The sequence below is a fragment of the Urocitellus parryii genome, chromosome 4 (genome assembly GCF_045843805.1).
Source record: "Urocitellus parryii isolate mUroPar1 chromosome 4, mUroPar1.hap1, whole genome shotgun sequence".
NCBI classification, from domain to species: domain Eukaryota; kingdom Metazoa; phylum Chordata; class Mammalia; order Rodentia; family Sciuridae; genus Urocitellus; species Urocitellus parryii.
The window spans coordinates 59,989,483-60,002,132 of NC_135534.1; the positions used below are offsets into that span (position 1 = coordinate 59,989,483).

Here is a 12,650-nt window from a genome sequence, read left to right on the forward strand (position 1 = left end):
CAGTCTTCCCCTCAAATGATAAGCCCCAAGTCTGTCCTCATTTTCCCCACCTGAAATCCCATGGACTGTCTCACTTTTACCTTGAGCATCCTTTCTTGATGTTTACCCAAGGCAGGGACAGTGACTGTGGACACAGAACTGGGAAGGTAGGGTGTTATTATTAATCGCAGGTCCCAGAGGGCTCCAGACACACCTGGACAAAACCAAAGCTGGTGTAATATTGGCAGGAGGCGCCTGAAGCTAAGGATACTGCCCTCAGGGATGGGTGGTTAGGCAGAGAGGCAGAGCAGGTAGTGGCACCCATACCTAAATAGGGGTTAACCTCTGTCCACTGTTAATTATGACCCCTGCATCATCCTGCATATCCTGAAGGCTGGGCTAGAAAATCTCCTGTTTAGTGACCTGGGAAATTCCAAAGTGCTCTGGAGTTCAGACTTCTCATTGTCACAGAACAATCTGGGACCCCAGTAAATTCTTTAATGGATACTGTGTTTCAGTGCACCTGTTCTCCAGGTCTTACGAGTGTTGACTGCTGGAAATTCATAATTACATCACTTTTTAAAAACTTTTTTTATTTGTTCTAATTAGTTATACATGACAGTAGAATGTTTTTTTGACACATCATACATAAATGGAGTATAACTTCTCATTACTCTGGTTGTAAATGATATAGAAACACATTGATAATGTAATCACATATACATGTAGTGTAATAATGTCCTATTCATTCTACTATCCTTCTTACTTCCAACCCCCTCTCCTCCCTTCACTCCATCCTATCTAATCCAAAATATTCTTCTCTAGCCCACACCCCCTGCTTTATGGTTATTTAGCATTCACATATCAGAGAAAACATTCATCCTTTGCTTCTTTGGGGTTGGTTTATTTTGCTTAACATGACATTCTCCAGTTCTATCCATTTACCTACAAATTCCATAATTCCATTCTTCTTTAAGGCTGAGTAATATATATATATATATATCAGTTTCTTTTTTAATATTTATTTTTTATTGTAGTTGGACACAATACCTTTGTTTCACTTATTTATTTTTATGTGGTGCTGAGGATCGAACCCAGGGTCTCCTAGGTGCGAGGCAAGCACTGTACTGCTGAGCCACAACCCCACCACAGTTCCACAGTTTCTTTATCCATTCTTCTGTTGAATGACACCTAGGTTAGTTCCATAGTGTAGCTATTGTGAATTGGGCTGCTATAAACATTGATGTGGCTGTGTCACTGTGGTAAGCTGTTTTTAAGTCCTTTGGGTATAAACTGAGGGGTGGGATAACTGGGTCAAATGGTGGTTTCATTCCAAATTTTCTGAAGAATTTCCAATGAATTTTCCATAGTGGTTGCACCAATTTACAGTTCCACCAGCAATGTTATGATGTACATTTTTCCACACATCCTCACCAACATTTATTTTACTGTTGCTTGTATTCTTGCTAATTGCCAGTCTGATTGTAGTAAGATGAAATCTCAGTGTAGTTCTGATTTACATTGCTCTAATTGCTAGAGTTGCTGAACATTTTTTCATATATTTGTTGACTGATTATATTTCTTCTTCTGTAAAGTGTCTGTTAAGTCCCTTAGCCTACTTGTTAATTTGGTTATTTGGTTTTTGGGTGCTAAGTTTTTTTCTTGATTATAATTGTTTGATTTTTATCAAATTTTAGCTGTATTATTTCTTCTCTATTTTATATATTTCTGCTCCTACTCTTATTTTTCCTTCCTGCTACATAATTTGAAAATCATTTGTTATTCTAGCTTCTTTCTGATACAAGTACTTTAAGTTATAAATATTAATCTAAGAACTGTTTCATTCCAGAGATCATGGTATTTTAAGCTTTTATTATCACTTAGTTTAAAGCACTTTTTATTTATTTTTCTTATATTTTCTTCCTTGACCTCTGAGATATTTATAAGTGTGCCATTTAATTTTGAAATAGTTGACATGTGGGGATGGGGTTCTATATATCTTAAGGTGATTGAATTCTAATGTAATAAATAATGCAGGAAATAAATTCTGCATGATTTCAAAATTTTTTAAAAAGTAATAGAAATACTTTTAATATTGATTGTATTGGTTACATACATGTTGAAACTGATCAAATTTCATACTTCATATATTTGCATTTTATTGTACTTCAATTTTACCTCAACAAACCTATGGAAAAAAATTTTTAATAGAAATAAAGTATATGAATACTGGGGGAAGAAAAAAAGCCACTCTGACCAAAGAGAAAACTAAGTTTTCTATAGCAGAAACTAGCCATAAACTCTATTAGCCATAGACTCTATTCTCCAACTTGGATTCATCCACAGAGACATCAAACCAGACAACCTTCTCTTGGACAGTAAGGGCCATGTGAAACTTTCTGCCTTTGCACAGGACTGAAAAAAAGCACATTAAACAGAATTTTATAGGAATCTGAACCATAGTCCCCCTGAGTGGTTTCACTTTCCAGAATCTGAACTCCAAAAGGAATGCAGAAACCTGGGAAAGAAACAGATGTCAACTAGCCTTCTCCACAGTAGGCACTCCTGAGCACATTGCTCCAGAGGTATTCATGCAGACCAGGTACAACAAACTCTGTGGTTGGTGGTCACTTGAAGTGATCATGTATGAGATGCTCATCAGCTACCCACATTTCTGAGACCCCTTAAAAGACATGTAAGAAGGTGATGAACTGGAAAGAAATTTTGATTTTTTTCCTCCAGAAGTTCCCATCTCTAAGAAAGCCAAGGATTCGATTTGGAGATTCTGCTATGAATGGGAACATAGAATTGGAGCCTCTGGAGTTGAGGAAATAAAAATTCATTCTTTTTTTGAAGGTGTTGACTGGGAACATATCAAGGAGATGCTGCAATATCTATTGAAATTTAAAGCATTGTTGATGTCTCAAATTTTTTTTTAATTTTTAATATTTATTTTTTAGTTCTCGGTGGACACAACATCTTTGTTGGTATGTGGTGCTGAGGATTGAACCCAGGCCGCGTGCATGCCAGGTGAGCGCGCTACCGCTTGAGCCACATCTCCAGCCCAAATCTATATCTTTTAATTGACATATTTTAACCATTCACATTCAGGCTTATTATTGAAATATGATTTTTATTCCTGAACATTTTGGTTTATTTTTGTTTTGATCAATTTCCAGATCCAGAACCTGATATTCTTAAGCCAACAGTGGCTGCAAGTAATCACCCTGAGAATGATGACAAGACAAAGACTGGATCTTCATCAATTACACATACAAGTGATTAGGGGGCCTGATTGAAAAGCGGGGGGAGGTAGGGGATGGGGATATACCTTCCTACATGAAAGCAGCAAAATAGGACCCTTGTCACGGAATCCTGAGAGGAGCAGATTTCTTTGTATAACATCAGAGTTTTCCTCTTACACTTTTCCAAGAAGTTTATGGAACCCATCAATATGTCATTAGTAAAGTTTCCTGAAATGTGATAGTAAGTGGATTTTCTTCCACAATACATCTGAAATCTGAAAGAACAATGACAGCCAATTCTACTACATTAGCCATAAATAGCTGTCTTGCTTCTTTAGACTTTTAGCACAAGGTGCCTTCTCTGTGGCAGTTCTGCCACCTTCAGATGATTTTTGCTGCATCAGAAAAATATGGAGGTTCCACTTTAATGCATTACTCATTTTTGGTTTTAAGTTTTGATAACTATTAAAGCCTCATTTGTACCTGGATGGTAACTTTGCCTGATGTAGAGCATCATGGCCAAGCTCCAGCGGGGAGCCTGGTTTCTTCAGTCTCAAGGTTGCAAAGGTCAGCTTCAAAAGGGAAGTACATCCCAGTGAAACTGCTTGGATTTTAACATCTTAGATGAAGAAAAAAGAATGTTAGGGAAGTTTTAATCTGGATGAAAATAGTGTGTTTATCCCTTAATTTTTCATTCATAGCCTGTGACAGGAAGTAAATGAGATTATTTTGTGCAACTCTGTAGTTCCTTTGTATTACCAAATAGTTGGTTAATACATGAGTGTGTTTTGCAAGAGTGTGTGGGAAGCAGGGTAGGAGAAATAGCAGAGTAGCAGTAGCAGCTGTGGGTTTGGGAGTGGCAGGGCATGGTTTGTTGTAGGGAAAAATGCCCACATTTTAATTTTCAAACTTCTAAATAAACTGTGTGAGAGCAGCCAAAAAAAAAAGTAAAATAAAATAAATAAAACGGATTGGGGATGTTACTCAGTGGTAAAGCACCCTTGAGTTCCATAATTAATCCATCACACACAAACACAAACACACGAATAATACAAAGACCTAACTCACTTTATTCAATCTTAACAACACTGAAGGGTCAGCCCAGCTCAAGAGGCCCCACTGGGTTAGCTGAGGCATCTAGGAGAATGAGATCACAGTTCAGCATTTTTCTCTGTAGTCCTACTTCTCTCAATCTTTGACAGGTGTCATTCCAATATACATACTTCACAATGAACTTCCTTTGTATAAAAGTAAGTTTCAGGGTCTGTTTCTTGGGAATCAAATCTAAGAAATATGCTTCCTGCCTCAGAAGTACTTTGTTGTTTCTTTGCAGGATTGTGACACACTCACAGACATCAACCTCCTTGCCATAGCAAGAGTGGGATAAATAGGGCTTCTCAAACAGTCCAACCCAGGGAATTCCCAACAAAATGCACTGAATCCTCTTCTACCATATTTCCCCATCACCAAGAACTTCTCTTGGTCCCACCTCTGAAGTAGCTACCACATCAGACTTCACTTCAAGAAGAGTGGCTACCCTCTCCTTGGGAACAGTGCGTAAGCCTTTCATTCATTCAGTCAACAAGTATTTCATTCACAGCTGATAGAAACCCTCATTCATTCATTCATTCAATAAATACAGATTTTCTATGACTTAAAATTTTTCAACATTACAATGGTGCAAAAAATGCTAAGATTTCAGTAGAAACCATATGATTTTTTTTTATTGTTGGTCCTTCAAAACATTACATAGTTCTTAATATATCATATTTCACTGTTTGATTCAAGTGGGTTATGAACTCCCAATTTTACCCCGTATACAGATTGCTGTATCACATCAGTTACCCTTCCATTGATTGACATATTGCCTTTCTAGTGTCTGATGTATTCTGCTGTCTGTCCTATTCTCTACTATCCCCCCTCCCCTCCCCTCCCCTTCCCTTTTCTCTCTCTACCCCTTCTACTGTAAATCATCTCTTCCATTTGTATTATCTTGTCTTACCCCTCCTTTCCTCTTATATGTCATTTTGTATAACCCTGAGGATCGGCTTCCATTTCCATGTTTTGATCTTCATCAAGCAGCAATACATGATAGAATACTCTCTCATGATGTTGGTAAAAATAACTGGGAACTTACTGAAGTTCCCAGTCAGCCAGACAATTACAAAAGAAAAAAAAAAAGCTTTTATTTTACAGTGTACTGTGTTTCTAGGCTTGGGTTTTCAAAAGATTTGGTTTATTAAATGTCTTTGATGTCCTGGCATGGTGGTGCATGTCTATAATCCTAGTGATTTATGAGACTGAGGCAAGAGAATCGAAAGTTCAACAACATATTGATAAAAAATAAAAAGGGGTAGGGATGTACAGTTCAGTGGTCGAGTGCCCCTGGGTTCAATCCCAATTACTGGAAAAAAATGCTTGACTTAATGTTTTCAACTTGTGATGTGATCCCATCATAAATCAAAGATCATCTGTAATAAATATCTACCAACTCCAGGTACTCTACTAGATGTTAGAAAAAGTAAACAATATGATAAAACAGTAATAAAATGATAAAAGTGTTACTAGATGATATATATTAAGTACATGATCACATAAATAATTAATTGCAGTTATAAGTATTAGAAATTAAACCTACTGTGTGTTAAAAGCATATACTAGGTAGACTTTTCCAGTCTGCAGAGCTCAGAAAAGACCTCCCTAATTCAAGTCAGCAAACAGAAGTACTGATTAAAGTGAAAGAGGGTGTGGAGTAGGTTGAGGGTACAAAATCCATATGGCAAGAAGAGAGAGAATTTGATATTTTCAAAGACTTGAAATAATTTTTTAAAATTCAGGATTATAGTACTCAGGAACTTAGACTAGAGTATAAGCTGGAACCTGTGCATGCAAGGTCTTTTAGGCCATGTTAAAGAGCTATGGAAAGTCAAGATGGATTTTAAGCAATTGACTGAGACATGAACAGACTCTCATTAACAAAACATGATCCTAAGAGAATGGGTAGGAAGGAGTGAAACAAAGTTGGAAATCTGTTGGGAAGCAAACGCAGAATTCTCTAGAGACATTTAAGGACATATCAAGGGAATAGGAAGATGAATTAGGGAGCTTTGGTGATAAAGAAATCAGGGACATAAAAAGCCAGAGCAGTCAATGGGTCATCCACATGAATATTGATGTCTCCCACAGGGATCAAAACACAGATTTTGACCATGTCATCATTTAAGGAAGAAGAGTAATGATGAGAGATAAAAATTAACTGGGAGTGGTAGAAGATAATATACATGAATGACATGAATATCGAAGAAGTACCCTGTCTGTGCTTATTTGTCTGCTTGTCTGTTTTATGGGAAAGAACTAAAAATTGTACTTGGGAACAAGTACACTAAACACTTCCACCAAACATAGATAGAAAATAAATATGAGAAAACAAGTGGTTCCTGCTGAATAGGAGATATGACATTTCATTAGACATAAAATGGGAATAATCATGACACCAGCTCTGCATTTTGTGAACATCAGAGAGTATGTGTGCAAAGTTTTTATCTCAAGGACTCAAGGTACCATGGAGTAAGAGCTGAAACTCAATAGTAACCCTTATGAACAAGATTTTTCACTAATACAACATATTCAAAGTAGAATTGTTCAAAATTATTTTTCTCAAAGCACTTGAAGACCTCTAAGCCCCTTGGTGGTAGCCATCACTCAATCCTCCACCCATCTAAAGAAGGCTTCTCTGCAATCCTGTGGCTGGTCCACCTCTCCTGCAGATTTTTGTTCCACTCTGTCCCTTGGAACAGCTACAGGGACAAACTGGGTCTCCACTTTTTGCCTTTAAGAGCCATCTTCTTACTAATAATCTCAAAGACTAATATTTAAAGAAGAAAATAAGGTCATAGTATATGGCATAAAGCAGAAACTACTTAAGAGAAATGTTTGAGGCAAACCTCTGCTTCCTGGAACAGGAAGTGTATCCCTAACCCTCTGACTACCCATCTATCAATGCAAGCCCCTGCTCTTCTAAACCTTGGTCATACATAGCATCCATTTAACCCAACCCAGTCCATATCCCACTCCTGCCACTCACCCTCCAATGAGGACTGTTCTCTATGATTTAGAACCAATATGACTTGGAACCAGTCTCTCTCAGAGCAATACCATATTTTATCATACTTTCTGCATTTTCAATTTCATCTCACCATCACACTGAAAGTATGGTAAATACTCAAGATGTGAAAGGTCATAATTAAGAAAAGAAGAAAGGGGAGCAAAAGAAACAAAGGAAGGAAGACAAATGCCATTTTTTTTTCTGTTTGTCCTATGCTTGTGCACAACAATGACTCTGTCTTAAAACAGTATTCATGTCCTTCAGTACCTCTGCACAGTGTACAAAATACCACCATTTGAAATTACAACCATTGACAAGGCTAAGTTAAGGAGATATCAGTCTTGATGATGATAGTGAAGAAAGTAGTATTTGTGATGTGATTGTGATGACAATGGTTCATTCCATTTCTTCAAAAATAATATACTGAATGCCTACTGATATGGAAACTTGTGTATTAATTTATTAAAAAACACACATAATGTTAATGTGACTAATGAAGAAATACACTAGGGCCTAGATAAGATCTTTTTATTAATCAAACATTTATTAAGAGCATATCACATGCAAGAATACAAGAGAAATCATGTTCTACTGGGGATGCAGGACAGAGATCATTATATTTACACATATATACATCTTTATATATTATATACACATACACATTTATATGTATATATAATAACATATAAGTATGTGTATTACATATATAGCATAACATTATAATGATGTATATATAGTATAGATTACTTAATGCATTATACATATCATTATATATTTATATATAATTATAAATTGAAAGATACATACACTGTACTCTGAGGTGAGAAAATGAGTGACTTGATGTAGTTAGAAAAATTTCCTCCAAGGAGTTGAGGCTGGAACTGAAGTTCAAGGTGAGTAGAAGTGATGAGGATAGAATAAGGAGTTGTATTTCCATGAGGAGGAGCTGGGATAACCCTCGCTAGAGGGAACATACACATTTGAGGAACCTGAAGAAGGGCACTTGTGTAATTAGGAAGGCATAACACTCAGACAACACTATAAATTTCACAGATATGTACAATTTTAAGAACACATGAAAACACAGTAAAGTGGGTGCCAATGGTAGGAACTGGGAAGAGAATGAGAAGAGTTAGAAATTAAAACAAAAAATAAGAAACAGAACAAGAATTTTAAAAATTATTATTGTGTGCAATAAACTTAGAGCATTCTTAACTCAAGTCTCTGCTCTTGAGTCTTGAGACTAAAATTGAAGAAATAAAGTAATAATTACCATTTCTTCCAAGAAGTAAAAGTATATAATATTATAGGAATCATTGAGTTCATCCATCCGTGTGACAGAAGTTGCCCTGTTTGTTTCAATGCCCCAAATAGATATCCAGTTCCTCTCTCTCTCTGAACCCCTCAGTCACTTGAATCTAGATCCATCAAAGTCCTGTTTCTTAGTTACTTGATGTATTTGTATTATCAGCACAAATAAACTATAAGCTTTTGGATAAAAATGGTATCAGAAAATTACTTGCTTAATAATTAGTTGAGATATAACAACCCTTCTTAGTCTTTTTCCCTAATAGCTGAACATCACAGAATCCAGAAGTTATTTTGCAATTTACAGCCTCCAAAGATAACTTAATTTCCTTTATCTTCACTGTCCCCACCAGACAAGTATTCCTGAGCTCTGAGGCTTCTGCCCCATGGGAGAGGGCCACTCTGGCCCCTGATGTTCAGCTGATGAAAATTGTACTCAAGTGGGATCAATCTGTTTGGAGCCTAGAATTGTGAACAGCCGCTCCCGGATCTGCTTGGTTTTAACCCCATAGACAATGGGATCCAATGCAGGAGGAAAGAGCAAGTAAAGATTACCAAGGATGACCTTGGCAGCAGAGGCTGTGGGTGGCCCAAAGCGCTGCATGACCACAGAAAGAAAGCCTGGTCCATAAAAGAAGAAGATGAGGCAGATGTGAGCTGTGCACGTGCTGCCTGCTTTTGCACGTGCCTCAGGTGAAGGAATACGCATCACAGTCTTCACAATCTGCCCATAGGAGTAGGCAATAAAGGCCACATCCCCGACACCAAGAAAGACTGCCACAGTAAAAGCATAGAGGTTGTCCACAGTGGTGGCCCCACAGGCCAGCTTTACCACTGCCATATGTTCACAGTAGGTATAGGCAATCGTGTGTGAGCCACAGTAGGGCAGTCGATGAGGCAAACTTGGAAAGAAGATGGTCAACCCTACACCTCGCAGCACCACCAGGCCCCCAATCTTGGTGACAACAACTGGGGTCAGGATGGTTGCATAATGCAGTGGATTACAGATAGCCACAAAGCGGTCGAAAGCCATGGCCACGAGTACCCCTGACTCCATGGCAGAGAATGCATGGATGACAAACATCTGGGAAAGGCAGGAGTAGGAGCTGATGGCTGTAGCATCAAACCAAAATATAGCCAGCATCTTGGGCAGAGTGGAAAGGGAGAGGACCAGGTCAACAAAAGACAGCATGGCCAGAAACAAAAACATGGGCTGGTGAAGACTGTGCTCTGTCCAGACGAGAAAAAGCAGGATGCCATTCCCAGTCAGTGCCAAGAAAAACATGAAACAGAAAGGAAGTGAGATCCAAATGTGGGCAGCAGTCAGTCCTGGGATGCCAACCAAGTAAAAGGTATGTGGGAAGAGATGAGAGTTGTTGGAAAGAATCTCGGCCATCATCCCACATGGAAGAACAAAGGGCCTCTGCAAAGAAAAGCAGGCAGGTGAGACACAATAATGGGGAAATTGGGAACTCGAGACACATGGTCTCATTACACCACCAACCACCACCACATCAATTTCCCCAATCATTCTCAGGGGGAAAGTAAATATAATTTTCAGTTTAGTTAATATTTCTGCAAAATCTTCAAATAAAGAAGAGGCAAGTTGGTATGCAATACATTGAACAGGAAGTTCATAAACCAGGTTCCAGGTTACATATCCCATAACATGTGGGATACAGGGAAATCCATATACCTTAAGGTGATGTACAGTAATTGTTGAATAAAAATCATTCCCATGAAATTCTTATTCCCAAATTCTGCATGCTTGTGTTTGATTTAATCAGCACTGACTTCAGCTGATCCTCTGGCCTTATTCTACTAAATTTCATCTGAAACCACCAAAAATCTGACATTATAAAATCCCTTAATTTAGAGACATCCTACCCTCCAAACTTCACTTGAATGCCAAGACTAACGAATAACACGCTCCCTGATGACTCCAACATTGATCGGCTCTTCTTTGCTTCTCTTCCCAATATTACCATATCTATCTGACTCCACAACCTCCCATGTTTTCCCCTCCTTCAAGGTGATATTGTATTGGAGTTGACACAAAGTTTATCATTGTGGTGACCTGCAGGAAACAGAGGCTCTTGGTAACAACAGCACCACGAAGGCCAAAGAATTCTGGATCACAGTCACCTTCTTGAGGGCAAGAAAGAAAACTGGCAGATTTGCCTTCCTGCTCGCCTCTTCAGGTTTTCACACTAGGAGTTTTCATTATTCACATCCCCAGGATGTGCCACATTCAATATATCATTTTATGGGTCAGAAAACTGAGATCTGGAAAGAAGTAAATTACCCAGCATCATGGCTTTGTGTGAGTGAACCAGACCATTGCTCATGTCTACTGGCCTCCAACCTAGATGACAGCACCCTGTCAGGGTGTAATCAAGGGCTCCTGTATGCCTCCAAGCCCCTCAGCCATAGAGGGTAAAACAAAGGGATTAAATAACAGGGCCGATAGGGAGGACTTAGGGATTATGTGTTTCTGACATCTTAATACCTCAAGTACCACAATCCCCACTTGTGAGAAACAGACACAAGGACACACAGATACCTGGTTCTCAGGTCTGAGAAGTCTTTGGAATGTAAGATAAATGATTTCACCAATTCACATTCTAAGCATTAAATAGGTACAGCCAGATTGATTTTATAGCCTCAATGACAGCAAAAGAGGTCTCTAAGCATAAAGGAAAGAACTCAGCCTGGAACAAAGTCCAAGAAAGAAACGGCACAGCTTTAAAATGGCCAAGAAAGTTTCCTTTTTTATCTCCAAGAGAAACCACATAATTATTCCCCATGCCTTCAACCACAGCTGCCGAGGAGACCAGGCAATGATGGCAGAAGGTGTGTGGGCTGGGAAAGTATGAGTGGACCTAGAGTTTTAGTGTCATGGAATAGACTAACGAGAAGAAATCAACATACTGGTTCAGGGCACCTTTTCTGTCAAATGTCAACTGTGTGACCTTAAAAGAGCATCAGGACACTTCAATTTTCCTCAGATGCAAAATGATTATACTATAATCTATCTCAAAAAGGCATGGAGGGAATTGAATGAGATGTAATATGTAAAAATTCATTGTCAAATCTGAAAATAGTATGATTTTTAATATTATTGTTTTCCTGAACTATAATAGACACTGCATTAAGAGGAGTCTGCTTAAGAATAACAAAAACTTTCAAAATTGAGAGACAATGAAAAGATAACCAGATACCTCCATGGGTGGATGCTGTATAGCAAACATGAGCTACCCAGTTAAAAGTACCATATCCTTCCAGACAATGCTCCCTCCTTTCTTCCCAATAGCATGTTGTTTCCCTCAGCAACCCCAGAGTAAAAGGAGTGTAAAGAGTTGTGGCTCTGATCACCAGAACATCTGCTTCAAATTATCTTCAAAACTGCCCTTCCTTAAACCATTATCCCCAGAATATTGTCTCAACTATCCTCTCAAGACTTAGAAATTGCTCCTTATTATGTCCTGGTGCCTTATAAAACATCTGACCCAGTAAACTCAGATCCTCTACCTCTATCAAGGATGCAGGTAAAGAGAGGCATTGGGTCTAGGAACCAGAGAAGTCAGGGACTTGTGATTTGGGTGGATTCATAAACCCTGCAGGTTTCACAGAGGAACACTTACAAAGAACCTGTTTCTAACCTAGGACTAGATAAATGTTTGCTTGTGATGGAGTGAGGAATTCTCACATCCTTAATCCCTCCCTTGCCCTGTTCCATAAAAGGTCTTTCTTCCTTTTCCACCTTTGTTCCACCAAAGATCTAGATCAGTTTCTAACAAGGTAGACAATATTCCCTGTGTTTTTTATTTTTCCTACTAAAATGGACAGTGCACAATTCTACCCCAGGAAGGCTAATTGTTCAGATTTGGAAAAATTAAGAGGAAAGTTAATAGATAGATGTAGCCTGTATGTGTCTCTCTTTCTTGGTCCTATCCTTAGCCATTACTCACCAAAGAGCTGTAACAATTGACCTACAAAAGAGGTGAGAGTTT

General features: G+C 38.4%; 1 protein-coding gene and 1 pseudogene across 1 annotated transcript; one reads left to right on the top strand and one right to left on the bottom strand.

The window, feature by feature from the left end:
• Positions 1 to 2,201: 2,201 nt before the first annotated feature.
• On the top strand, positions 2,202 to 3,261 carry LOC113177857 (serine/threonine-protein kinase 38 pseudogene; annotated as a pseudogene).
• Positions 3,262 to 9,073: 5,812 nt separating this feature from the next.
• Positions 9,074 to 10,033, bottom strand: LOC144254273 (olfactory receptor 52K1-like). Its single transcript, XM_077797282.1, has one exon. It carries the CDS (start codon positions 10,031 to 10,033, stop codon positions 9,074 to 9,076), a length of 960 nt encoding a protein of 319 aa, XP_077653408.1.
• Positions 10,034 to 12,650: the final 2,617 nt, after the last annotated feature.

What these genes read in the sequence shown, in the direction of transcription:
- LOC144254273 (XM_077797282.1), bottom strand. Translation starts at nt 10,033, where the DNA reads ATGGCCGAGATTCTTTCCAACAACTCTCATCTCTTCCCACATACCTTT.